Source organism: Herpailurus yagouaroundi, unplaced genomic scaffold (genome assembly GCF_014898765.1).
Source record: "Herpailurus yagouaroundi ecotype Mexico unplaced genomic scaffold, PumYag 180, whole genome shotgun sequence".
In the NCBI taxonomy this organism is placed as follows: Eukaryota; Metazoa; Chordata; class Mammalia; order Carnivora; family Felidae; genus Herpailurus; species Herpailurus yagouaroundi.
The window spans coordinates 15,825,286-15,852,457 of NW_024412411.1; the positions used below are offsets into that span (position 1 = coordinate 15,825,286).

The 27,172-nt window shown below is 40.2% G+C and overlaps 1 protein-coding gene and 1 pseudogene across 3 annotated transcripts in view; one reads left to right on the plus strand and one right to left on the minus strand.

The window, feature by feature from the left end:
• Positions 1 to 27,172, plus strand: part of TMEM135 (transmembrane protein 135) — a 397,425-nt gene that overhangs the window by 55,708 nt on the left and 314,545 nt on the right. Inside the window, exon 1 of one of the 3 annotated variants that reach the window (XM_040489575.1) lies at positions 23,657 to 24,022. The exons of the other annotated variants lie outside the window; for them this stretch is intronic. Coding sequence (XP_040345509.1) covers positions 23,882 to 24,022 — 141 coding nt within the window. The 5' untranslated portion in view covers positions 23,657 to 23,881. Of the gene's footprint in view, positions 1 to 23,656; positions 24,023 to 27,172 lie in introns of those variants that run through there. 3 annotated transcript variants of the gene reach the window in all.
• On the minus strand, positions 22,219 to 22,874 carry LOC121039383 (cofilin-2-like; annotated as a pseudogene).

Sequence of the window (27,172 nt, forward strand, 5' to 3'; positions counted from 1 at the left end):
AGAGAGAGAGAGAGAGAGAGAGAGAGAGAGAGAGAGAGAGAGAATCCTATGACCCCAGGATCATGACCTGAGCCACAATCAAGAGTCAGACACATAACAGACTAAGCCACCCAGGTGCTCCTATTTATCCTTTACAACCCGCTCAACTATTAGCTTTCTCCAACTCCCCAGGGAGAATGACTAATTTCCACTTTGCCCCATAGCATTTACACATTTCCCCATTTCCACAAGTTACTCCATGTATGCTAGTTCCTTTTCTCAACCTCTGTCTCCTCTTCTGGATTGTTAGCTCCTCAGAGCAGGGATAGTATCTTATTTTCTATGTATCTATGTTTCTATGTTTCTATGTATCTGTGTCATGGACAGATTTACTAAGTAAATAATTTACTAAGTAAATAGTAAAATTATTTAGTAAATATTTAGTTAAAATGGTTGGTTTCTGCAGCATAAGCTTCCTAGTATAAGTCTATGGCTTCCTAGTATAAGAGTTGTAAATCTAGTGGACCCCAAACATGGCTATTATTAGAATCTCCTGAGGGAGCATTTAAAAACACAGGTACTGATGTTCCACCAGAGCTATTCTTAATTCAGATCTCCCAGATGATTCTTTCTTTCTCTGCCTCTTCCCTCTCCTCTTTCCATTGTTTTCCTTCCTAAACAATTCAGTCCAGTGCCATTAACTGGACCTGAACAAGGTAGACAGTCATATGGTGGTGGGGAGATGGAGACCCAGGGTGGGGTGATAAAACCTAAGCTGGATGAATAGTGTACCTGGGTGGGAGGGTGATGTCAGATCCAGTTACCTGGATGGTATGGATGTCAGAGCCTCAGCAGAGTGAGAAGGGCATTCACAGAGGATGATGCAGTGGGGGCCTGGGAAGGAGCATCAGAGCCTAACAGAGTCAGGAGGGTATCCCCATGGGGTGTCCAGGCAAGATGAGACGTTGTGTCTCAGTGCAGCATCTTCCTGCTTGGATGAAGTGCCAGAGCCCCAGAAGCATGAGGAGGGAACCATATAGGTGTTGGGGACCAGGGTAAGAAAAAATTACTAAGTAAATAAATAAGTAAATTTATTGATGGGAATTCTCTTACTATCGGACAGTTACAAATATGGAAGAGGAGGAAACTGGAATGAATCTTACAGTGTCAGATTGTCATTGGAGGCTTTCATGGTTTTCAATATAAAAATAAATACAGAAATAAGTATAGATGTAAATAGTGTGTATGTGCAAATATATACAAATATGTATGTGTGTATATATATGCATATTTATGTGTGTATCCGTGTACATTTATACATATATATCTGTGTGTGTATATATACACACTGACCTCACTGACCTCCTAAATGGTCAGTGTATACCTTCCAGGGTTCTGAGAAGATCTAGAAGAAGGGAAAGGGACTCTAATAAAGGGATACCAGATTCCACACTAATCTAGCACTAGGGGGCTCAAGTCATTCTTCCTTTAATTGAAAAAGTTGGTTATGTGATCTTCATTCTACCTTCAACATTGAGCAGTTTATACCAGCTCCATGCTAATGGATTTGCTTTGGTTGCTATCGTACTGCTTGGCACATGCTGGCATTCAGTACATGACTACCAACAAATGCATAAACAGAATGTGATCAATATGATTTCCACAGATTTGGTTGGGAACCCACTTCAGGCCTGCTTTTGTAGTCTGCAAACCTTATGTTAAACAGGTTACTAAGATAAAAAGACTACATTTTATAGTGCATTCCAGATGCATGTACCCAGTCTCACAGACCTCACCAGACTGTGATTAAAAATGAGGTCAGGTTTACCTTGTGATGTTCAAATTACTGTGGCTCAAACTTTCATCTTATCTGATGACAGGAAGTTTCATCTTTTATGAGACTCCCCTCCACAAGTAGGTCTTTGCACTTCCCAGCTGTTCATGCATCCCACAAATTCACACTGTCCCAGCCACCTCTGTGGTCCCAGATTGTTCATCACAGATCCCCACTGCCGCTTCTGACTTCTATCACTCCACGACTGAAGCCACCACAGCTATGCTGGCCTCAAGAAGAGGCTTTACTTCCCTTCCCTAAATGTTCCCAAAGGTAAACAAAGACCTTTAATTTCCCACATCATGACATTTAGCAAAATTTTACAGAATGTTTAAGGATGAGAGGAAGGAATTATAAAACTGCCAAACTTACAGATGGCTGTGAATTCTGAATGCTTTTTGTCCACAAGCCAATGCATGGGTTGTCTTAGGGCTGTGGAGGTGCCTTCCAGCCTAGTTCCCAGGCTTAGAATATCTGGGAGGGTCTGCATTTCTTTTCCCTTTGGGGGTAACTTCCAGTGAATTTGCCCTCCTGCCAGTCCGGGCCCCAATATCCAGAAGCCCAGGAAGAGAGCACTTTTCTCCCTGTGTTCTCTGTGGTCTCAGTCCGCCTCCCCATCCACATCCTCTGAGGAAACCCCAGCCCTCCCCCACTCATGGAGTCAGGTCCATTCCTATGTCCTCTGTGTGATCATCACATAAAAGCAAAATACCCAGTGGACTACATTTCCCAGGTCTGTGTTTGAATATTACCACGTGTGATAGGCCAGTATTTTCGTACTAAGCCTCACCCAGTCTCATTTCTTTTTATGAAATTTTATCCACATGAGGTAAAAAACCAGAACTATAGCTTCCTGGTAGTCCCTAACATCTTTACTTTCAGTCTCCTGTGAGACGCTTTTAACGGGAAGTACAAACATTCAACTAAAATAAATAACGCTGTGTAGGCTGGGGGTGTCTACACCAACACCTGAAAGGAAATATTTCTCCAAAGGTGTCATAAACCACAGGGATGCAGCTCTGCCCACACTAAAGGCAATTTTTAATATTATTATGCAGAACAGTTTCGATCTCTGGAGCCACAGCTGTCAAACTTCCATTCCAGAAAAAGGCCTTGTTCATTTAACCTTGTCCCTTTAGATCATTTCCCCCAAACCAAGGGTGAATCTGATTCACGATGGATGAAAATTTCCACTTCTTGAAAAACTACTTAAGATATGAAATTACAATGTTCAAGCTACTCTGCCCACCCCAACCTTCGAAAATCTCAGGCACATTTCTGTCAAGGCTCTAGTTACAAGTGCTACGTGGCTGTCTACCTCCAGAGGTCTCTTTCTTTCCAAGGGTCTCATTCACTGGGGAGTCCAAGCTCTAAGGTGAAGGGGACACAGCTTTTCCCTGCCACATAAATATGGAATGAATTTTGATTTATTTTCCTTGAACCTTAGATACCTTGTCAACAGTCATTCAAAAAGTATTTTATAAAGGTAAAAGAATTACAGTTAGCCAAATTGTGAAATTGAGATTCTTTAGGGAGTCGATTTCTGTAGTCATAGGTCATGCAGAATTAAATGAATTTGGAGGTGTGGACTTTAGTGGGTTTAGGTTGTGGAGATTGTCAACTCAGATAAATTGAAGCAAAAGGTGGATTTTCTCCACACATTTCTGAATAGACTTTAGGATTCTATAATTCACAGCAGCTGGCAAGTGCTCACATCTATTTCTCTTTTTATTGGCGACCAGCCCAAACAATAAAAATGGATTTTTTGCCAGTCATAAACTTAAAAATCATCAATGGAGAATGCCATTTTTAATTTTAAAATGCACTGTAATACATATATACAGTATGCAGAAAAGGAGTCCTAGAGAACTTTCTATTCTTTTTTCTCAACTTCAGTTCCATTCATTCAAACATTTACTGCCTACTAAGTGCCAGGGGCTGTGCTATGAATGAAATGAATGAATGTTGCTATAAATGAAGTTGCTATCAAGAGGAAAAAGCAAAGCTTCCCTTGAGTTCCTTACCACCCAGGTAAGGGATATAGGTACATAGGTTGGCAGGAAACTGTGTTAAAATATTAAAATAAAAAGTCTGTTCTCAGTTAATACAGGTGCAAAGTATGTGTTGTGGAGGCACTGATGAGAGCGACTAACTCTATCTAGAAAACTTCCCAGACAAGGTGCATTGGGTCTGATCTTGAAAGGTGAGTAGAGAGTCACCATAAGAGGGGGAGCAGAATTCAGTATTTGTTTGATACCTACTCTTCCTACTAGACTGGCTGTTAGCATCATGTGGGGGAAGGACCGGACCTTGTTCACTGTTGTATGCCTGGCACCCAGCTCAGCACATGGCACACATCAAATGTTCTCAAATATTTGTTGACTAAATGACTGAAAGTATCTTAGGCAGAGAGAACCATGCATACAATAGCAAATAAATAACACAATGATTTTTTTAGACAGTGGTTTATAACATCAGCACCATTAGCTTCTGGAAAGGAAGGAGGTAAGTCCTAAGGTAACTCAGAAAAAACAAGCTGTAGAGGAGAAGAAGCCAGACCTGGGTTCTAGTTCCAGCCCTGTTATTAACTAGTTACATGACCTCGTATCAGTGATTACCCTGTACCACCCTCCATTTTCTCACTTGTAAACTAGCTATGTAAGAGCTTATTCTAATGATATTATATACTGTAAAAAAAGAAAAAAATTAATAGAAGGGGAAAGAATGTAGCATTGCCTCTTCTTTTTTTAAGTGCAAATTAATACCTGCGTCCCAGCTTTTAGATGGTAGATGGAGTACATACTTATCATTTCTCCCTCCCTCATCAAAATTGTAGGACTCAAAAAGAATAGATTAGTAAATATTCAAAAATGGGGAAGGGACTTTTTTTTTTTGGATCAGAAGCTGTGATCATATGAGAAACCAGAGCAGGGAGCTGAGGCTCATGCTATCTCAGAGTTACTACTCTTGGTTCTGGACCACCTAACTGGAGGCCTTATAGTTCTAATCTAACCAGAGAGATGAAGAGATAAGAGGCTGATACTGGAAGGCATTGAAGTTACAGAGATCTTATCATCAATCTCATGCAGGTGTTTTAAAAATGTTTTGTGGTAGGAGGGAGGGAAGATGGCGGCGAAGGAGGACGCTGGGCTCACCGCGCGTCCTGCTGATCACTTAGATTCCACCTACACCTGCCTAAATAACCCAGAAAACCACCAGAGGATTAGCAGAAGGGAGTCGCCGGAGCCAAGTGCAGACGAGAGGCCCACGGAAGAGGGTAGGAAGGGCGGCGAGGCGGTGCGCGCTCCACGGACTGGCGGGAGGGAGCCGGGGCGGAGGGGCAGCTCGCCGGCCAAGCAGAGCCCCCAAGTCTGGCTTGCAAAAAGCGGAGGGGCCTGACGGACTGTGTTCCGAAAGTAAGCGCGACTTAGCGGCTGGGAGGTCGTAAGTTAACAGCTCTGCTCGGAGAGCGGGAAGGCTGGAGGACAAAGGGAAGGAAAGCTGCTGAGCCCCCGGACGACAGAGCTCAGTTTGGTGGGGAACAAAGGCGCTCGCCAGCGCCATCTTCCCCGCCCATCCCCCAGCCAAAATACCAAAGAGAACCAGTTCCTGCCAGGGAACTTGCTCGCTCCGCGCAAACACCCAACTCTGCGCTTCTGCGGAGCCAAACCTCCGGCAGCGGATCTGACTCCCTCCTGCTGCCACAGGGCCCCTCCTGAAGTGGATCACCTAAGGAGAAGCAAGCTAAGCCTGCCCCTCCTGCCCCTGTGCACCTTGCCTACCCACCCCAGCTAAGACGCCAGATCCCCAGCATCACAAGCCTGGCAGTGTGCAAGTAGCCCAGACAGGCCACCCCACCCCACAGTGAATCCCGCCCCTAGGAGAGGGGAAGAGAAGGCACGCACCAGTCTGACTGTGGCCCCAGCGGTGGGCTGGGGGCAGACATCAGGTCTGACTGCGGCTCCGCCCACCAACTCCAGTTATACACCACAGCACAGGGGAAGTGCCCTGCAGGTCCTCACCATGCCAGAGACTATCCAAAATGACCAAGCGGAAGAATTCCCCTCAGAAGAATCTCCAGGAAATAACAACAGCTAATGAGCTGATCAAAAAGGACTTAAATAATATAACAGAAAGTGAATTTAGAATAATAGTCATAAAATTAATCGCTGGGCTTGAAAACAGTATAGCTGACAGCAGAGAATCTCTTGCTACAGAGATCAAGGGACTAAGGAACAGTCACGAGGAGCTGAAAAACGCTTTAAATGAAATGCATAACAAAATGGAAACCACCACAGCTCGGATTGAAGAGGCAGAGGAGAGAATAGGTGAACTAGAAGATAAAGTTATGGAAAAAGAGGAAGCTGAGAAAAAGAGAGATAAAAAAATCCAGGAGTATGAGGGGAAAATTAGAGAACTAAGTGATACACTAAAAAGAAATAATATACGCATCATTGGTATCCCAGAGGAGGAAGAGAGAGGGAAAGGTGCTGAAGGGGTACTTGAAGAAATAATAGCTGAGAACTTCCCTGAAGTGGGGAAGGAAAAAGGCATTGAAATCCAAGAGGCACAGAGAACTCCCTTCAGACATAACTTGAATCCATCTTCTGCACGACATATCATAGTGAAACTGGCAAAATACAAGGATAAAGAGAAAATTCTGAAAGCAGCAAGGGGTAAACGTGCCCTCACATATAAAGGGAGACCTATAAGACTCATGACTGATCTCTCTTTTGAAACTTGGCAGGCCAGAAAGAGTTGGCACGAGATTTTCAGTGTGCTAGACAGAAAAAATATGCAGCCGAGAATCCTTTATCCAGCAAGCCTGTCATTTAGAATAGAAGGAGAGATAAAGGTCTTCCAAAACAAACAAAAACTGAAGGAATTTGTCATCACTAAACCAGCCCTACAAGAGATCCTAAGGGGGACCCTGTGAGACAAAGTACCAGAGACATCACTACAAGCTTAAAACATACAGACATCACAATGATTCTAAACCCGTATCTTTCTATAATAACACTGAATGTAAATGGATTAAATGCGCCAACCAAAAGACATAGGGTATCAGAATGGATAAAAAAACAAGACCCATCTATTTGCTGTCTACAAGAGACTCATTTTAGACCTGAGGACACCTTTAGATTGAGAGTGAGGGGATGGAGAACTATTTATCATGCTACTGGAAGCCAAAAGAAAGCTGGAGTAGCCATACTTTTATCAGACAAACTAGACTTTAAATTAAAGGCTGTAACAAGAGATGAAGAAGGACATTATATAATAGTGACAGGGTCTATCCATCAGGAAGAGCTAACAATTATAAATGTCTATGCGCCGAATACTGGAGCGCCCAAATATATAAAACAATTACTCATAAACACAAGCAACCTTATTGATAAGAATGTGGTAATTGCAGGGGACTTTAACACCCCACTTACAGAAATGGATAGATCATCTAGACACACGGTCAATAAAGAAACAAGGGCCCTGAATGAGACATTGGATCAGATGGACTTGACAGATATATTTAGAACTCTGCATCCCAAAGCAACAGAATATACTTTCTTCTCGAGTGCACATGGAACATTCTCCAAGATAGATCATATACTGGGTCACAAAACAGCCCTTCCTAAGTTTACAAGAATTGAAATCATACCATGCATACTTTCAGACCACAATGCTATGAAGCTTGAAATCAACCACAGAAAAAAGTCTGGAAAACCTCCAAAAGCATGGAGGTTAAAGAACACCCTACTAACGAATGAGTGGGTCAACCCGGCAATTCGAGAAGAAATTAAAAAATATATGGAAACAAACGAAAATGAAAATACAACAATCCAAACGCTTTGGGACGCAGCAAAGGCAGTCCTGAGAGGAAAATACATTGCAATCCAGGCCTATCTCAAGAAACAAGAAAAATCCCAAATACAAAATCTAACAGCACACCTAAAGGAACTAGAAGCAGAACAGCAAAGGCAGCCTAAACCCAGCAGAAGAAGAGAAATAATAAAGATCAGAGCAGAAATAAACAATATAGAATCTAAAAAAACTGTAGAGCAGATCAACGAAACCAAGAGTTGGTTTTTTGAAAAAATAAACAAAATTGACAAACCTCTAGCCAGGCTTCTCAAAAAGAAATGGGAGATGACCCAAATAGATAAAATCATGAATGAAAATGGAATTATTACAACCAATCCCTCAGAGATACAAACAATTATCAGGGAATACTATGAAAAATTATATGGCAACAAATTGGACAACCTGGAAGAAATGGACAAATTCCTGAACACCCACACTCTTCCAAAACTCAATCAGGAGGAAATAGAAAGCTTGAACAGACCCATCACCAGCGAAGAAATTGAATCGGTTATCAAAAATCTCCCAACAAATAAGAGTCCAGGACCAGATGGCTTCCCAGGGGAGTTCTACCAGACGTTTAAAGCAGAGATAATACCTATCCTTCTCAAGCTATTCCAAGAAATAGAAAGGGAAGGAAAACTTCCAGACTCATTCTATGAAGCCAGTATTACTTTGATTCCTAAACCAGACAGAGACCCAGTAAAAAAAGAGAACTACAGGCCAATATCCCTGATGAATACGGATGCCAAAATTCTCAATAAGATACTAGCAAATCGAATTCAACGGCATATAAAAAGAATTGTTCACCATGATCAAGTGGGATTCATTCCTGGGATGCAGGGCTGGTTCAACATTCGCAAATCAATCAACGCGATACATCACATTAACAAAAAAAAAGAGAAAAACCATATGATCCTGTCAATCGATGCAGAAAAGGCCTTTGACAAAATCCAGCACCCTTTCTTAATAAAAACCCTTGAGAAAGTCGGGATAGAAGGAACATACTTAAAGATCATAAAAGCCATTTATGAAAAGCCCACAGCTAACATCATCCTCAACGGGGAAAAACTGAGAGCTTTTTCCCTGAGATCAGGAACACGACAGGGATGCCCACTCTCACCGCTGTTGTTTAACATAGTGCTGGATGTTCTAGCATCAGCAATCAGACAACAAAAGGAAATCAAAGGCATCAAAATTGGCAAAGATGAAGTCAAGCTTTCGCTTTTTGCAGATGACATGATATTATACATGGAAGATCCGACAGACTCCACCAAAAGTCTGCTAGAACTGATCCATGAATTCAGCAAAGTTTCAGGATACAAAATCAATGTACAGAAATCAGTTGCATTCTTATACACTAACAATGAAGCAACAGAAAGACAAATAAGGAAACTGATCCCATTCACAATTGCACCAAGAAGCATAAAATACCTAGGAATAAATCTAACCAAAGATGTAAAGGATCTGTATGCTGAAAACTATAGAAAGCTTATGAAGGTAATTGAAGAAGATTTAAAGAAATGGAAAGACATTCCCTGCTCATGGACTGGAAGAATAAATATTGTCAAAATGTCAATACTACCCAAAGCTATCTACACATTCAATGCAATCCCAATCAAAATTGCACCAGCATTCTTCTCGAAACTAGAACAAGCAATCCTAAAATTCATATGGAACCACAAAAGGCCCCGAATAGCCAAAGTAATTTTGAAGAAGAAGACCAAAGCAGGAGGCATCACAATCCCAGACTTTAGCCTCTACTACAAAGCTGTCATCATCAAGACAGCATGGTATTGGCACAAAAACAGACACATAGACCAATGGAATAGAATAGAAACCCCAGAACTAGACCCACAAACGTATGGCCAACTCATCTTTGACAAAGCAGGAAAGAACATCCAATGGAAAAAAGACAGTCTCTTTAACAAATGGTGCTGGGAGAACTGGACAGTAACATGCAGAAGGTTGAAACTAGACCACTTTCTCACACCATTCACAAAAATAAACTCAAAATGGATAAAGGACCTGAATGTGAGACAGGAAACCATCAAAACCCTAGAGGAGAAAGCAGGAAAAGACCTCTCTGACCTCAGCCGTAGCAATCTCTTACTCGACACATCCCCAAAGGCAAGGGAATTAAAAGCAAAAGTGAATTACTGGGACCTTATGAAGATAAAAAGCTTCTGCACAGCAAAGGAAACAACCAACAAAACTAAAAGGCAACCAACGGAATGGGAAAAGATATTTGCAAATGACATATCGGACAAAGGGCTAGTATCCAAAATCTATCAAGAGCTCACCAAACTCCACACCCGAAAAGCAAATAACCCAGTGAAGAAATGGGCAGAAAACATGAATAGACACTTCTCTAAAGAAGACATCCGGATGGCCAACAGGCACATGAAAAGATGTTCAGCGTCGCTCCTTATCAGGGAAATACAAATCAAAACCACACTCAGATATCACCTCACGCCAGTCAGAGTGGCCAAAATGAACAAATCAGGAGACTATAGATGCTGGAGAGGATGTGGAGAAACGGGAACCCTCTTGCACTGTTGGTGGGAATGCAAATTGGTGCAGCCGCTCTGGAAAGCAGTGTGGAGGTTCCTCAGAAAATTAAAAATAGACCTACCCTATGACCCAGCAATAGCACTGCTAGGAATTTATCCAAGGGACACAGGAGTACTGATGCATAGGGGCACTTGTACCCCAATATTCATAGCAGCACTCTCAACAATAGCCAAATGATGGAAAGATCCTAAATGTCCATCAACTGATGAATGGATAAAGAAATTGTGGTTTATATACACTATGGAATACTACGTGGCAATGAGAAAAAATGAAATATGGCCTTTTGTAGCAACGTGGATGGAACTGGAGAGTGTGATGCTAAGTGAAATAAGCCATACAGAGAAAGACAGATACCATATGGTTTCACTCTTATGTGGATCCTGAGAAACTTAACAGGAACCCATGGGGGAGGGGAAGGAAAAAAAAAAAAGAGGTTAGAGTGGGAGAGAGCCAAAGCATAAGAGACTGTTGAGAACTGAGAGCAAACTGAGGGTTGATGGGAGGTGGGAGGGAGGAGAGGGTGGGTGATGGGTATTGAGGAGGGCACCTTTTGGGATGAGCGCTGGGTGTTGTATGGAAACAAATTTGACAATAAATTTCATATATTAAAAAAAAATAATAAAAAAAAAATGTTTTGTGCCATGGATCTCTTCAGCAGATTAGTGAATACTGTGGATCCCTTCTGTCTTAGGTCTAATTGGGCTGCTCTAACAAAATACCACCAACTGGGTAGCTTATAACTGAAGTTTGTTTCTCATAGCTCTGGAGGTTTGGAAATCCAAGATCTAGGTGCCCGAATGGTTCTCATGAGGGTATTCCTAGCAGGTAGTGTGTCCTCATCTTGTGGAACGGGTAAGAGACCTCTCTGGGGTCTCTTTTGTAAGGGCACTAATCTGATTCATGAGGGCTCCACTCTCATAACCTAAGCTCTTCCCAAAGACCCCATCTGCTAATACCATTACATTGGGCATTAGACTTAAATTTTTTTTTAATGTTTATTTTGAGAGAGAGAGAGAGAGAGAGAGAGAGGAGAGAGAGCGCGCGAGAGAGCAAGTGAGCATGGGGGAGTGGTAGTGAGGGAGACACAGAATCTGAACCAGGCTCCAGCAGGCTCTGAGCTGTCAGCACAGAGCCTGACGTGGGGCTCAAACCCACGAAGCAGGAGATCATGACCTAAGCCAAAATCAGATACTTAACCAACTGAGCCATCCAGGTTCTCCAGGCGTTAGACTTTTAACATATGAATTTGGGGAGACATAAACATTCAGACCATAACACCTTCCTAGAACATTACCTTTAAATGTATAAAATAAAATATATAGGATTATAAAAGATATTAATTATATTTAAGTGCAATTTCATAATAGTAAAAATTTTGTGATATATTAACATTAACAAATCAAATAACAAGATCTGATAGCTTACTATGATTTTTGACATATCTGCTACAGTTATAATATAATATGAAAATATCTGTGATTTCTACTGGTGATAACGTCATAAGCACTGTGGTTTCTTGCCTCCTTTCAAATGATGGAAGATATTGTATTTCAGTTAGAAGTTAGGGAAAATAAAAATGAAATTGTCTTTTCATCCAAATTCATGGACTTCCCTGAGTTCTATTAACATATCTCAAGTTAATAGAATTAACTTGGTTAATAGGTCCTGGTTAATAGAATTTCCATGAGATTTCCCCAGAACAGAGGAAATGTGATACTTAAGTTTTCTAGAAGTGAAAAATAACATACTTCAGATTAAGATAGTTCACTAAATTCTAGCAGAATGATACAAAAAATGAAATAAAGAGACATGATTAGAAACATACAGGGACGCCTGGGTGGCTCTGTTGGTTGAGTGTCCGACTTCGGCTCAGGTCATGATCTCACGGTTCATGAGTTCAAGCCTCACCTAGGGCTCTGTGCTGACAGCTCAGAGGCTGGAGCCTGCTTCAGATTCTGTGTCTCCCTCTCTCTCTGCCCTTCTCCCACTCATGCTCTGTCTCTCTCTGCCTCAAAAATAAATAAACAATAAAAAAAATGAAACATACAGTAAAATATCAGCAATAAGGAGAAAACTCTAAAAACTACCAGAGTAGAAAGACAAAAATAAAAAAAATAAAAAAAGAATCAAATAACACTGAATATGTAATTAACAGTGATATGCAAGAAAATGATGGAGAAATATTTTTAGAATACTGAAGGGAAATTTACTTTGAATTTGTAATTTTATTTATAACCAAATAAATTATCAGTAGTTTGATGTAGAATGAGGGTAAAATAATGCTGTTTTTGGACTTATGAAGATTCACAACAATTAGCACTCAGGACCTAAAATAAACTCTAATAAGAAACAAAAAATCCAGAAGGAAGTGTTAGAATACAAGCATAATGTGCACTAATTGGGAAAAAATTAAAACAATAAAGTAGTATATAAGACAAAAAAGTGAAAGAACTCTGTCCTGATCCCTTTACTTATTGTGTATTCTCCTACACATTTTTCAATGCCTGTGTAAATATGTACAAAAATACATATACACAAAATACCTTTTCTTCTTTCAACAACGAGCTTATTCTGTATGAAAGAATTTGTGGGTTTTTCCCTCCTTCTTTGGAATGTGATGAACATCCTTCAGTGTTGATACATGCAGATACACCTTTCCCTTTTCAGTATCCACATTCTACAATATGGATGCACCGTAATTTATTTATTTGACATGTCCCTAGCATGGACATTTAGATTATTTTTAATATTTGTGTTCTTACCGATAATGATGGAGAAATTTTTTTTGTCAGTATTTCTGTATAATAAAGGCCTAGAATTAGGATTTCTGGGTCAAAGGGTATATGTGTTCAAAATGTTCATAGGTCCTGTAAAAATGACTTCTAAAAATACTACTAATTTATACTCAGACTACAAGTATCTGAGATGTAATACTTTAAGGGAGGAAATATTCAAACATGAGCATAGACACAAAACAGAGAGTTTGTGAGTTTTTTTTAGAAAAGAGAAAATAAACATTGCTTTGAGAGCATATGACAGATGACTTTGTCCTCCAAACTATGTGAAAAAAAAAAAAAATCCTTTTCCAAAACTGATCACAAATGAATCCAAGGAGATTTAGTAACTCTTCAATTATTCAATTAGGTCTTATTCTACTAAGAGCAGACTGACCATCAAATAAATTCTTGTAGATAACTTTATCTTTCACAAGGTAATCTTATGAGGAAACCCTCTGCCTTTGGACTTGATTCTAACCATCATGGAGCACTGACTTAATATAGTCAAACTAATAAGATCCCAGATTAAAAGTATCTTCATTACCTTAGAATTTGTAATATTTGTAATATGTAAGAATGCGATTGCTGAGAAGATTTAGACATGTACTGAAGATTTTGGGAAAACAGGTATTGAAAGTGTAGAGAGAGAAAAAAATACAAATGGCCATTACTTGAATCTTCAAATGGAACTGTAACTGTTGCGTGGTAACTATAGAAATTTAGGTATAAATGTATACTTTGAAGTGTATTTTACTAATTTAGCAGATACTTGAGTGGGCCTATGTGCTAGATTCCAGGTTAGGAACCAAAGACACTGCATCTATTTTGGAGGAAATGGCAGTTTTGAAGAACTTAACGCATTTGATATATATTAATTTTCTAAATTACTTTAAGCAAAAATGTACCTCCATTTTGCAAATGGGTGATATAAATTGCAGAGAGGCAAACAGTAACATTTATTTATTTATTCATTTAAACAATTTTTAAAAAGTTTATTTATTTGAGAGAGAAATAAAGAGAGCAAGCAGGGGAGGGGCAGAGAGAGAAAGGAGAGAGAATCCCAAGCAGGCTCCGCAAAACCTGATACTGAACTCAAATTCACAAACTGTGAGATCATGACCTGAACTGAAACCAAGAGTCTCACAAAATATTGTTTAAAAGAAAAGCAGTAGAACCTTCACAAAGAAAAATAAAATGCTGGTACTCCATGTCATACGTACATTTTTTTTTTTTTTTTGAGAGAGAGAGAGAGAGAGAGCATGAATGAGCAGTAGAGGGGCAGAAAGAGAGGGAGAAAGAGAATCCCAAGCAACCCCCACGAGGTCAGCTTAGAGCTGGAGGCAGGGCTTGATCTCACAGACTGTGAGATCATGAACAGAGCCAAAGTCAAGAGTAGCCACTTAACCAATGGAATCACCCAGGTGCCCCGTGCATAGATTTTCAAGAGTTGTGAACAGTTAGAAAAAAAAGCACATCTTCAAGGAAGGACACACGTGGGTAGCAACAAGAACACTGTGGATGTAGCTAAATCCTAGAATAAACAATTGTTTGAGTCTCATGGCCAACAAATGGGACACAATGGCCAAGTTTGGCCTCAGATAGGGGGAGGAGTAAACACTGTGTTTAGGGGCAAATAGTGTAATCTACATGCATGTTAGGCACAGCACAAAGTCATTAACTCCTCCTTTGCTTTTATATTTTCTAGCAAAACCAATTATCATTTATTAGGAAGAATAAAATTAAGGATAATTAAAGACCCAGGGGTGAGAAGACAATAAGAATTGAGCTATTTCCCATGAATTTGGGTGTCTAAGCTCAAGTAAATTACATCATAGAACTATAATAACTTGTATATCTTGTAGACTTATGGGGCTTAGGGATAGTTTTGTGTACTCCTGGAGAGTTTGAGAAGACCAGAAGCTTGAGGCCAGGCTAATATTGTCCTTGTATTAAAAAAAGGGTAAAAGGCCATTTCTAGAACCAAATTTTCTATGTAGGAGTCAGTTATTTTTTCCCTCAAAATGTTACATTTTCACACTAGTATGCTAGGTGCGGAAGATAATATAAAGATGACAAATAGGGCATAGATTCTACCTGAAAGGTAAATAGGGAGCTAAGGAAGTAAACCCCAAACAAATAAGGCAATAAATAAGAAATTATAAGTAATGAATATTTTTGTCTTGCTTTTTCTTTAAGAAGAAGACATAGTGTTTTAAAATCTCTCTCCCTGGGGCGCCTGGGTGGCTCAGTCAGTTGGGCGTCCGACTTCGGCTCAGGTCATGATCTTGCGGTCCGTGAGCTCGAGCCCTGCGTCGGGCTCTGTGCTGACAGCTCAGAGCCTGGAGCCTGTTTCAGATTCTGTGTCTCTCTCTCTCTCTCTCTGACCTTCCCCCATTCATGCTCTGTCTCTCTCTGTCTCAAAAAAATGAATAAACGTTAAAAAAAATTTAAGAAAAAAAATAAAATCTCCCACCAAGGTCTTCATTTATTTACTCATTCAATATTTTATTAAATGTGTTCTGTGTTCAAGGCACTGTGCTATATAGTGCTGAAAACAGCAAAGAAGAATCCAAAATAGATCTTGCCTTCAAGGAGCTTAGAATGAGAGGGAATTTTACTAAAAATTTATTTATTTATTTATTTATTTATTTATTTATTTATTTATTTATATATTTATTTAAAAAAATTTTTTTAAACATTTATTTATTTTTTGAGACAGAGAGAGAACATGAACAGGGGAGGGTCAGAGAAAGAGGGAGACACAGAATCTGAAACAGGCTCCAGGCTCTGAGCTGTCAGCACAGAGCCCGACGCAGGGCTCGAACCCACAGACCTTGAGATCATGACCTGAGCCGAAGTCGATGGTTAACCAACTAAGCCACCCAGGCGCCCCGAATTTTACTAAAAATTTAAATGTAAATGTCTTAGGCCTTTGGGGCTGCTATTACGAAAATACCATACACTGGGTGGCTTAAAGAATACATATTTATTTCTTGCAGTTCTGGAGGTTAGGAAGTCCAAGATGAAGGCACCAGATGATCCTGTGTCTGGTGAGGACCTGCTTCCTGATTCATGTCTGGTGCCTTCTGGCAGTGTTCTCACCAGACAGTGGAGACAAGAGAGTTCTTTTTGGAGCTCTTTTATAAGGGCACTCATCCCTTTTTCAGGGGCTCCACCTCATGATCTAATCATATTCCTGAGGCTCCAGTTCCTAAAACCATCGCATTGGCAGTTAGAATTTCAACATACAAATTTTGGAGGGACACAAACTTCCAGTCCAGTGCAGTAAGTGATGATGATCAGTATGCATTTGTTCATTGAAAACAAGTTGTATGGTTGCATATATATTCATTTGAAAAAGAAAGGTCATGCCATTCACAAGGGTGAAGAAGAATCAACTAAGATGAACCAGTAGCCTGACACTGGGGTTGGTGTTTGTGGCAGAGACAGTGATAGATATTTAGCAAATCTCATTTCATCTCCTTTTTCTAGTCCCACAGGAAGACTACATTTCCCATCCACCCTTGAAGTTAGGTTGGGAACATGTAAATACATTCTGGAAATGGATGTAATCAGAAGTAATGTAAACCATGTTGAGTCCTGACCCTTAAAAATAAAAATAATCAATCAGTATCTACTAAAGCTAAACATATGCCTGCCCCATGACTAGCACCTCCACTCCTGTGTATGTGCCCAAGAGAAACAAAAACAAATGCCTACAAAAAGACAAGTAAGAGAATGCTCGGAATAAGTTTAGTCATAATAGTCCAACACTTACAACAATCTAAATGTCCTGGAATGGAAAAACTGTGCTGATTTCATACAATAGAATAGCAAAGCAACAAAATACTAATGAACTACAAATACATGGACCAACATATACAAACTCCTGAGTGAGAGAGACCCAGACATGAAAAATACTAATGTATGCCTCCAGTAATGTAAATTTGAGGAAAAGGCAAAATGAGGCTATAGTGATAGAAGTCAGAATAGTGGTGACCTCTGTTCATAGATGTATTACCTGGCACTGGGCACCAGAACACCTTCTGGCGTGATGGAAAAACTTTTTTTCTGGATAGTTGTCTCAGGAACGAGGTCAAATGGAAAAATGTATCAAATGGTACACTTACATTTTTTATACATGACTATGTACAATAACTAAAAATTATGCACAAAAAAATCAAGCAAGCAAAAAAAAAAAAAAAAAAAGAAAGAAAGAAAAAGGAAAATTGACCACTGAAGGCTCAATACGGATGCACGACCTTTTAACCTTGAATCACTACTTGGAGGAAAGTTGCCCTAAAGAGCCAGCCAACCCACTTTGGACTTCATGTGAGCACAAAATAAATCTTTCTAATTTTAATCCCCTGAGATTTAGGGGCATATTTGTTATCTCAGCACAGCCTAATCTTTCTTGGTTAATACAGGGTTTATCACCCACAGACTGCCAAGGTCAGAAACCTGGTTTATCAGCACACCAGGGGAGGCTCTGTCTCTCATAAGCTAAGTGACACAGAGTAAGTTTAGAAATGAATGCATAAATCAAAACATCAAATTATTAAATTACAGGGAGGAAAAAAAGCCCTCTTTTTTTCAGTGTTTCCATGAGCAAGCCCTTTCACTTCAGACCTGCAGCAGAAGTCAAATCGTAATAAAAGTTTGCTTTATGCACCTGTTCTCCGAAAAAGATGAATTCTCAGAATTAAATGAATCCAAAGTTCAATGAAATCCCTCTGAAAGCCCTTGTGGATCTATTTCACGGTGAAGATCGTTTTGTCAGTGGGTCCAGAATACCCAAGGTCCTGAACTACTGTTTCTGCCCCTGTAGGCATATGCCTGACTTGTCTCAGTGGCTCTCCCTTTGTTTGCTTCCTATCCTTCAACTTTTCCTTCTAGGCATGTCATTGCATTCAGTCTAACTTTTTTAGGTGAATGTGGCTGGCCTCTGAGGCATTCCTTTTACGTATCTATTCCTATTGTGTGTAGATTGTGTGTTTTTCATATCAAAGAATAATCATAAGTCTTTTACTTATGGTAAAAGGAGTTCTAAGTCAGGGAGGATGGTGTCCTCAGTCGTAATTATAAGTACTGGTAACATCATCAAACTAACAGAGACACTGGGAATTCTATAGACAGTGTACCTGAATCTTTTGTAAGGTTATTTGAGAGCATTTTGTGGAATTCTTGAAGGCTTGAAGGACAGGGAGGAAATTCTTACCAGAGCCTAGAAAAAGGGATCGCTGTTATATAGTACGGGAAATTTTAGCAACACTGTTGCCTGCTAAATTGTAGGAAATAGAAAATACTCTAACAAACTGGTTCTTTTGGTTATTTCCAGGCAGAATGTTTAACTTTCATTTGACTGATTTTTTTTTTTTTAAATGAAGCCTGGTAAGATAGCGATGAAATTAAAAGGACTATTCAATTTTTTAAAGCAGAATTTATAGTAAATATAAAGAATCTAGGATCTTTGGGTTCAAAAGTAAAGCTGTTTTTCATTCTGAGCCTCTCCAGATGGTTAAAAGATTCTGAAACTAAGGAATTGCTTTAAGGCAAAGGTTAAATCCAGGGTGCAGCTGTAAGACTCTTTTTCAAGACTGTAGAAATATTTGATTGTTCTCCCTAGACCCTCTCAGCTTGATAAAAGGGCTTTAATATTTTAAGGACATTTTCAAAAAACCTTCTGAGTCTCAGCTCAAGATGGAAAGTGTCTGTTGGTGTGGCTTTTTTAAGGGGTGCTTATATAATTTGATATATAAGAATCTTTCAAGTTTTTAGAGAATTATGTTGGCAGAAGCATTATCTGTTTGGACTGAAACAGCATTAAGTATCAACACAACAGCTTTCAATGTTTTTTTGGCAAAAATGTATATTTACACCTTAAAAATTGAATGCAATATTTTAAATAAAATGATGTGAAGAAAAATGTGAAGTTATGTTATAACCAAAATTGGTAGAAGATCAGAATCATATGTAGCTATTTTGAAAACCTTGCCTAGTATTAACAAAGGGAGTGTGCATCTGAATATTGCTGGAATTAAGAGGTACCACAGTGTTATACCTAGTTTGAGCCATGCTTTGTTTTTATTGTGTTCATGACTGATACCCATTTCTATGACTGCCTGTAAAGCTGAACAACTCACTGTTGCTAAATCCTCTGTCTGAAATCCTAAGAGCTCTTCCATTCTTTATTATTGACATCTTCAAAGCCAGAATCTTGCAAAAGCAACAGTTTTCAGCCTGGCATGTCTTCAAAGCCTTAGAATTCAGCCGCAAATTTCCAGATTCATTTCCTTCATACACTGTGCTTCTACTTTGAAGGAATGCTTTGCTTCACCTTGTTGATGAACCCTAAAGCCCCGTTATGGAATAGAAGCAACAATGAAGGCCCGAGAGAGTATCCAGCCAACTACTGGTCGTAGGCGCCTAAAAGAATAAATGGCTCATGTAGATACCAAGTGTAACATTACCTTTAAACTTAATGGTGGCATGATGAGAAAGAAGTCTTTCTTTTTTATTATTTTTATTATTTTATTTATTTTATTTTTTTAAACATTTATTTAGTTTTGAGAGAGAGAGAGAGAGAGAGAGAACAGGGGAGGGGTAGAGAGAGAACGAGACACAGAATCTGAAGCAGGTTCCAGGCTCTGAGCTGTCGGCACAGAGACCGATGTGGGACTCAAACTCGTGAACCACGGGATCATGACCTGAGCCAAAGCTGGATGCTTAACCGACTGAGCCACCCAGGTGCCCCTGAGAAGACTCTCTTTTAAAACACAGATCTTATAATACCATATAAAGAAATTTACAAATGTAAACTGGTTTACTGAGAACTGCTCTATTTTGCAATTTCTTTTTTCATCCTGAAGTACAGATGGTCCTCCTTGAGAATTTACCAATGCCTTCCTCTTCTGGAGTCTTTACAGCAGCACCAGGATAGAGAATACCCTTTCCATTCCTTTGAATGCAATAGTTGCCTGAAATTGCCTTATACCATCCAATTCCTTAGCACTGTCACCTTTGGCCCCTGTGATAGTAATAACTGTGTTTTTCCCTTCTTAAATGTCTTTAAGGTTTAAGTCTCCATTTAACAGTTAACTAAAACAAAATTGCCTACTTTTAATTGTAATTTTAAAATTTCCTTAGCTATTGGTATATATTTGTTGTGCTCTATGGTAAACATAATGTTTATCATTGTGCATGCAAACTACATGTGCTATTACATTTAAAAGCAACTGATAGTTGGCAACTGTATTGACTGGTGATTAAAATGCTATTTTTTAAGGATTGTAAATACTAACACGATTGTTTGTTACTTGTATTTGGCATTTTATTTTATTTTAAATACATGTTAGGAATTTGGGGATTGATGTGTAACATATTTCATTTTTCCTAGTTAAAAATAGGCTCCCGTTTAGCATTTTCTTACCGACTATCAGATTTTCAGGGGTGGCTTATTAAAATTAAGTAGGATAAACCTGCATTGCTATTCCTGTAATTTCTGTGGACAGGTTTATGTTGTGTTTCTGATCCTCTCATATTTTGAATTGGAAATTTTAAATAATTTGTGATTATTTTGTTCTTGTCCAACCATTGTGGATTGGATATGCTAAGCCTGGAGATACCCTAATCATGAGAGCTGTATTTGGTCCTAGGAAAGATCCTGGACTTTGAATAGGATAGGGTAACTGCATGGAACTTTAGGTTGTCCCTTTTGTGAAGGGGAAGGTATGTTTATCCGTGGAAAGAAGAATGTGCCCAGAAATTTGAGTGACTAGAGGCATAGAAATATGGCAGACACTGCTCATTGTTCTCAGTATCTGTTTTTTCCATTTTGCTCAGCAATAAAACCCTAAATGTTAGCTGGGCATTTGTCCAACCAATTGAAAAAAAAAAGCACCATTTCCCAGCTTTCCTTGAAACTTAGTATGGCCATGTGACTAAGCTTTGGCCAATGGGATATAAGTAGTAGTTTGCATAGATCTTCTAGGAAGGTTTTTTAAAGAGAAGAAGTAGGTCTTCTCTTCCTCTTTTGACTTCCTGGCTGGCATGTGGATGTCATCTTATAAGTTGGGCTGGAAACCATAGTTAACAGTTGGTAAAGCAACCCGTCAGGAGTCTGGGATCACTGATGGTTATGGAGCCATCCTCCTAGCCTAGGGACTGCTAATGTTTACCTGAACTGAGAGAAACTTTTATCTTTTTACCCCTGCTATTTTGGGCTTTTCATCAATGAGCAGTCCTCTCTTGTTGACTTTAAACAACTATCTTATTTTATCTTCTTGCCTATTTTTCATTTCCCCCCCTAGAATGCTAGTTTCATGAAAATAGAACCCCCCTTTTTAGTAATATGCTATAATTTTTATGCTATAATTTTATAGTAATAACTATGCAATGTGGCTATTTTTGTGAGGATGAGGAGTTTGATCTTAAAAATAATGTTCCAGATGAGGTTCATTTATACAGAAATTGCCATCATGGCTGATATTCAAAATATCTTTAATGTTGTAAGACTCACATGGTAAACAAAACTATACTTATTCAGTACTGTATACGGAATGGTAAACAAAAAGGCAGTCATAACAGCTATTCCTTTTAAGAAGATATGCAGGTAATGGGAATGAACACTGGGGTATGAGGATAAGTTGATGACACAGCACAACTTAATTGGCATTCCTTTTGGGAGTGAGGGGTTAAACTCATCACAAAAAAGTGCTTTCAGTGCATGGTGTTATATCCATCCTGTCATGTCATCAAAACAGACTTGCCAAGGAAGGTGAGGTGTATGAATGCTGGAGAGTTACAGAACTGTAATCAAGTGCAAGTATAAATAATACTAAGTAAAGTTTACCATCTGACAGGTGAAAACTACTCTCAATGCAATTAACTTACACTTTGCAGTATTCTAAATTATTCACATTGACAATCACATTCATTTGTAGCACTTGCTGCAAGGAAGGCACATATAACCAGTTGTTTTGGCTAAAATATGATGGGATGGCATTCCTTGGGTTCTATGTAAAAGTAACAGTATGAAACATTCTAACAGCAATCACTGATAGGCTGCTTAAATGAATACTATTTCTTTCATTCATTGTTTTGGAAGGGCCCATTGAGAAGGGCAAGAAACAGAACAAAATCTCATACTATGCCGGTTGACTGAGCTGGAGAAGTGGAAGTTCCCTAACATCCAGATGGTATTTGTCATTTTATAAGGGGTTTCCTTCAAGTGGGACCACTATGTTGCCTTTGTTTCTCTCCAAGTGAGGAATACTCCTTAATATTATCCAAGCCGTTTACTTGCAACTTAGGTTTAATATCTGTAAATTTCTTTTTAATGGCATCTTTAGAGATAGCATATATCATCTTGTGTTATAAAGTGCACTTTCAGGACCCCAGAATTTAAATACTAGGTCTTCTTCCTTAGACTCTTGTTTTGAATGTGCATTATACAAAGCAAATTGGCAATCATTCAGAGACAGCAACTTCACAAAAGATGTGTAGGGGTCCTCTACAATATCACTAGTGTCACCTACCAACATCTGCTTTGCTTTCTCTAACAGTGATTTCTTTTGCCATCGCATAAACGGAAGAGAACAAGTTTCTTTCTTTTTTCTGATCTCGTGTAGATTTCCTTACTTTCATATCATTAACAACTTTGTTGACATCGTTGTTCATTTGTAACTCCAGAAACCCCAATATCAGGGGCTGCAGCAGGAGCTCAGGCTCAGACTCCGTGGGAGTGGGAGGAGGAGCGGGTGAAAACCTGGTCTCTCCTGTTCACATCTGAATCAAGGAGAGTTTACAACAGTGCCAGGAAAATAGTATGTGCTCAGTAAAGCTTTGTAGAATGAATGAAGGCTTGATTAGAACGGGAGTCCTCTAAAGGCAGTATGCTCCTGCTTTAAGAAGCTATAGAATTTAGGATTCCAAGGAACCTGGGTTATTATAGATGAGGAAACTGACATGTTAGAGGGGTTATATGATTTATAGGTCACACAGGTCCCTTGTTCTGCCAATTGATGGCCAAGCTCTCTCTATCGGGTATGAGTTCTAAGACCACTGTCCCCTCTACTCTGTCCACCATTTGGCCGATGATTGTCATGTGCGCTGCAGAAAGAACCGCTCAGTGGCTCAGTGGGCAGAATGATCTACTGCCCTTTTCCCACACAGGAAGTGTACAAACTTTGCTAATAGATTTTTCAAACTTCTCAGACACCACAGAATAGAAAGCCCAGCAACCAGGAGCAGCGCGGTCTCAACCAGCAGGCAGCCTTAGCCATTTATTAATTGGTAGTCTAGGGAAGGGAAGGTGGCAGTTCTGAGGAGGAAGGCTGTCCAGACTCGTGGCAACCGTCTTCCTCCACCAGCTAGCTCCCAACAAAGACATTTTATCCCTTTCTTCCACTGCCCTCCGTTCTACTTGGCAGGCCTTTGAAGAGGGCAGAGACGAGTACAGTGTGACCCAAGTCACCTACCAGGGCTCTTCCGACGCAGACGTCGCGGGCCAGCTATGGGCTGACGTGGGCAGTCGGGAGACAGGCGCGTCCCCGAGTCGCGCTCTCACGCTTTCCGCTCTCCGCACGGCCCGGGGCTCCGAGGGCCGGGCGCGCGCACGCTCCGCCTTTCCCCGCCTCCCCGGTGCGCGCCCCGCCCCCTCGAGCTGCGATACGCCGAGCGCTTAACATCCGAGGACTTTGGCCCAGAGTAACCCTGCTCGCGTGACCTTTCCCCTCTATTCTGCACCTCCAGCAGCCAGCCCGGAGAGTCGGCTGCGGTCGGGCGCGCGCTCGGCTACCTCTTGCCCAGCTGCCTCCCGAGCTTCGGCTCGCCCCCTTGCTGCCCGTCCGCACGGCTCTCCGTCATGGCGGCTCTCAGCAAGTCCATCCCTCATAACTGCTACGAGATCGGCCACACCTGGCACCCTTCCTGTGGGGTCTCCTTCGTGCAGATCACCGGGGGCGCCCTGGAGGAGTCCCTGAAGATTTACGCCCCACTGTACTTGGTGAGATCCGTCAGCACCTCCCCCACGGCGAGTTTAATGTGGAGGGTGGGCCGTGGGACGCAGTCGTGCTTCCCAGCGGCCTGGGCGACTCGTTCTGTGTCGGGCTCTCTTTCGGAGGGGCCAGAGTGTTTTGGGGGTTGTGGGTGGGATGGGGGAGGTCGCAAGGGGACGGATATCCCAAATGCTACACTCGGCGGGAAAAGGGGGAGGGGAACTTGATGTTGAGCTGTCATCCGAATGCCTGTTGATGGGAAGAGGATGGGCTCCCAACTTTAAAATTAAGTTAGGACACTTAAAATTGTGACTTAAGGGAACTGCAGTAATTTTTCTTTCTCTCGCCTTCTGATGGAGAGGAGTTTGTAGGTCAGCGAGACGTTGAGAAATGGCCCTCAGTCTTTTCTCATCTAATTCCCTCTCTAACCCTCATCCCCCTTTTTAAAGGGCATATTTGACAGCAAATCCCTGCGGGCTCAGATCTTGTCTCCGTTTGGGATGACAGTATTGTGGCTTGGTCGTTTTGCAAATGTTCTTGCAGGTTCACAGAGTAGACTCTGGTTGAGATTTTGGGTGCCAATTTAAAGGATGGTTCTCGACAGGATCAGTGAAGGTGATTAAAAGATCTGACTTTAGGTCACCCAAGCAATTTAAGTTTGGAGTTTTTAGTAGAGAATATTTGTAAATACATATATGTACCACTGAGAACTGTTAAAACAAGTTTGTGCTTAAATGTTTTCACCAGCATCTTTTTTTCCAATAACCTTGTTCTTGATATTAGAGATGTATTACTTTGGCTATCAAAGTTCATCCTCTCATTTTCTTGCCCAGTAGAGTATGTGTCTTAAGAAGGCAGAGATCATATATTTTGTATGTTTCCTAAGAGTTTTATTGTATATTCAGTGGATGATCAGTTTTTACTTCTCATTGAGTAATAATTTGGATTTATAGCCTAATATTTTTGAAAGTGTGTCAGGGCCATATCTGTGGTACTTCTTGAAAAGTCTGATTGTTTCTTACAGAGATAACAAAGAATATGGTAACTTTCTCTGGGCTTGCAGAAGTCAGTTTCACTTTTTATCATATAGACCCAGACATTAATATGTGTTAAGACACTGCCCCCTCTCCCATCATGTGAAAATGAAAATGAGAGTTTCTGATTTAGTAGGTCTGGGTGGGGACTGAGATTCCTCATTTCTAACAGACTCCCAGGTAATATTGATGCTGTTGGATCAAGAGTCACACTTTGAATATTGTCTCTTTAGTGTCCTGTTAGGATGGTGGTTTGTATTTAGAATTAGCACAGTACTTCTGTAAGTGCTTAATAAATGTCTGAATGAGTACAGATGTGAATTAATGAACTCATGAATAGGTCAGGAGTAAGGAGATATTTGGCAGGCCTAAGGCAGTGCAAAAGAATGTTAGTTATTACCACACACTCAGAACAAGTGGTACCCCTTTCCACACAATACACACATATATACACACAAACAACACAACAGCACGAAACAGCTGTTGAACTATTTTAACTGTAGGCCACCACGAAGATGAATGAAAGCTAGTGCCCATCATAATTTAGAATACAAATTTAGAATGCATAGTTGCCCATTTAGGGGGATGGATTCTATGTTGTTCAGGTTTTTAGGTGCCTTCTTTAAGGAAAACCTGCTCACTTAACTCACTCAGGTGGTTCTAAGACCCTAAGACTGATTCTTTCTTTTTTTTTTTTTCCTTATTTCTTTTTTTCTTTTTTTCTTTTTTCTTTCTTTCTTTCTTTCTTTCTTTCTTTCTTTCTTTCTTTCTTTTTCTTTCTTTCTTTCTTCTTTCTTTCTTTCCTTCCTTCCTTCTTCCTTCTTTCTTTCTTTCTTTTTTTCCTTCCTTCCTTCCTTCCTTCCTTCCTTCCTATCTTCCTTCCTTTCTTCTTCTTCTTCTTCTTCTTCTTCTTCTTCTTCTTCTCCTCCTCCTCCTCCTCCTCCTCCTCCTCCTCCTTTTCTTTCTTTCTTTCTTTCTTTCTTTCTTTCTTTCTTTCTTTCAAGAGCAGGGAAGGGGCAGATGGAGAGGAAGAGAGAGAATCTTTGGCAGGCTCCACACCTAGCATGGCGCCCCGGGCTAGATCTTATGACTATGAGATCTTGATCTGAGCTAAAATCAAGAGTTGCTTAAGTGACTGAGCCACTCAGGCACCCCTAACACCATTTTTCTTTCTTTCTTTTTTTTAATGTTTATTTATTTTTGAGAGGGAGAGAAGAGCTTGAGTGGGGGAGGGGCAGAGAGAGAGGGAGACACAGAATCCAAAGCAGGCTCCAGGCTCTGAGCTGTCAGCACAGAGCCTGACATGGGGCTCAAACTCACGAGCTGTGGGATTGTGAGCTGAGCTGAAGTTGGACACTTAACTAACTGAACCATCAGGTGCCCCTAAGACTATTCTTAATTATGCTTTTACCAGGTGATTTCTTCAGGACCTCCAGATTGGGATACTGGCATTTACAGGTAGCTGACTCCAGAGTACAACTCTTTGCACTTTTGGAAGGAATAATTTACAAACCTCCCTTTTCACTGACCTTTAGATGTTTATACTGTTCTTCAGGGTACAAATATGTTTACATAATGTTTATTCATTGTGAGCCATGTTATCTAACCTATTATCAGTTCATCACCTCTAGACTGAATAAACATTTAAAAAGAGTTGGAATTGTTAGAAATAAACAATTTATGGGCAGAATCTAGTTAGTTGTGAAAGACCTGGAAACCACTGACTGCAGAAATCAGTTGGTTAATATGGACTTAGGTCTTTTTTTTTTTTTTTTTTAATGTTCTTACACAGTTTTATTTTATGGAAAAAAATAGTAATTCTACAACACTTCCAAATTTTGATTCCACTTCCAAGAAGCTGTTCCGATTTCTGTATTTTAGTGTGGCTTAGAGGCAGAATCCTGGACCCTGGATCAGATTGCCCATGTTAGAATTGTAGCTCACTACTTGCTAGCTGGGTAACCTCAGACAAATTACCTAACCACTCTAAGCCTCAATTTCTGTGTCTGCAGTATTGGAGAAATGGTAAATTTTAACTTGGGAGGTCTTTGTGAAGATTAAATGCGGCATAATATGTAAAGTGCTTCTGGCACAGAGTGTGGTCTGAGTTTGTAAAGGCAGTGG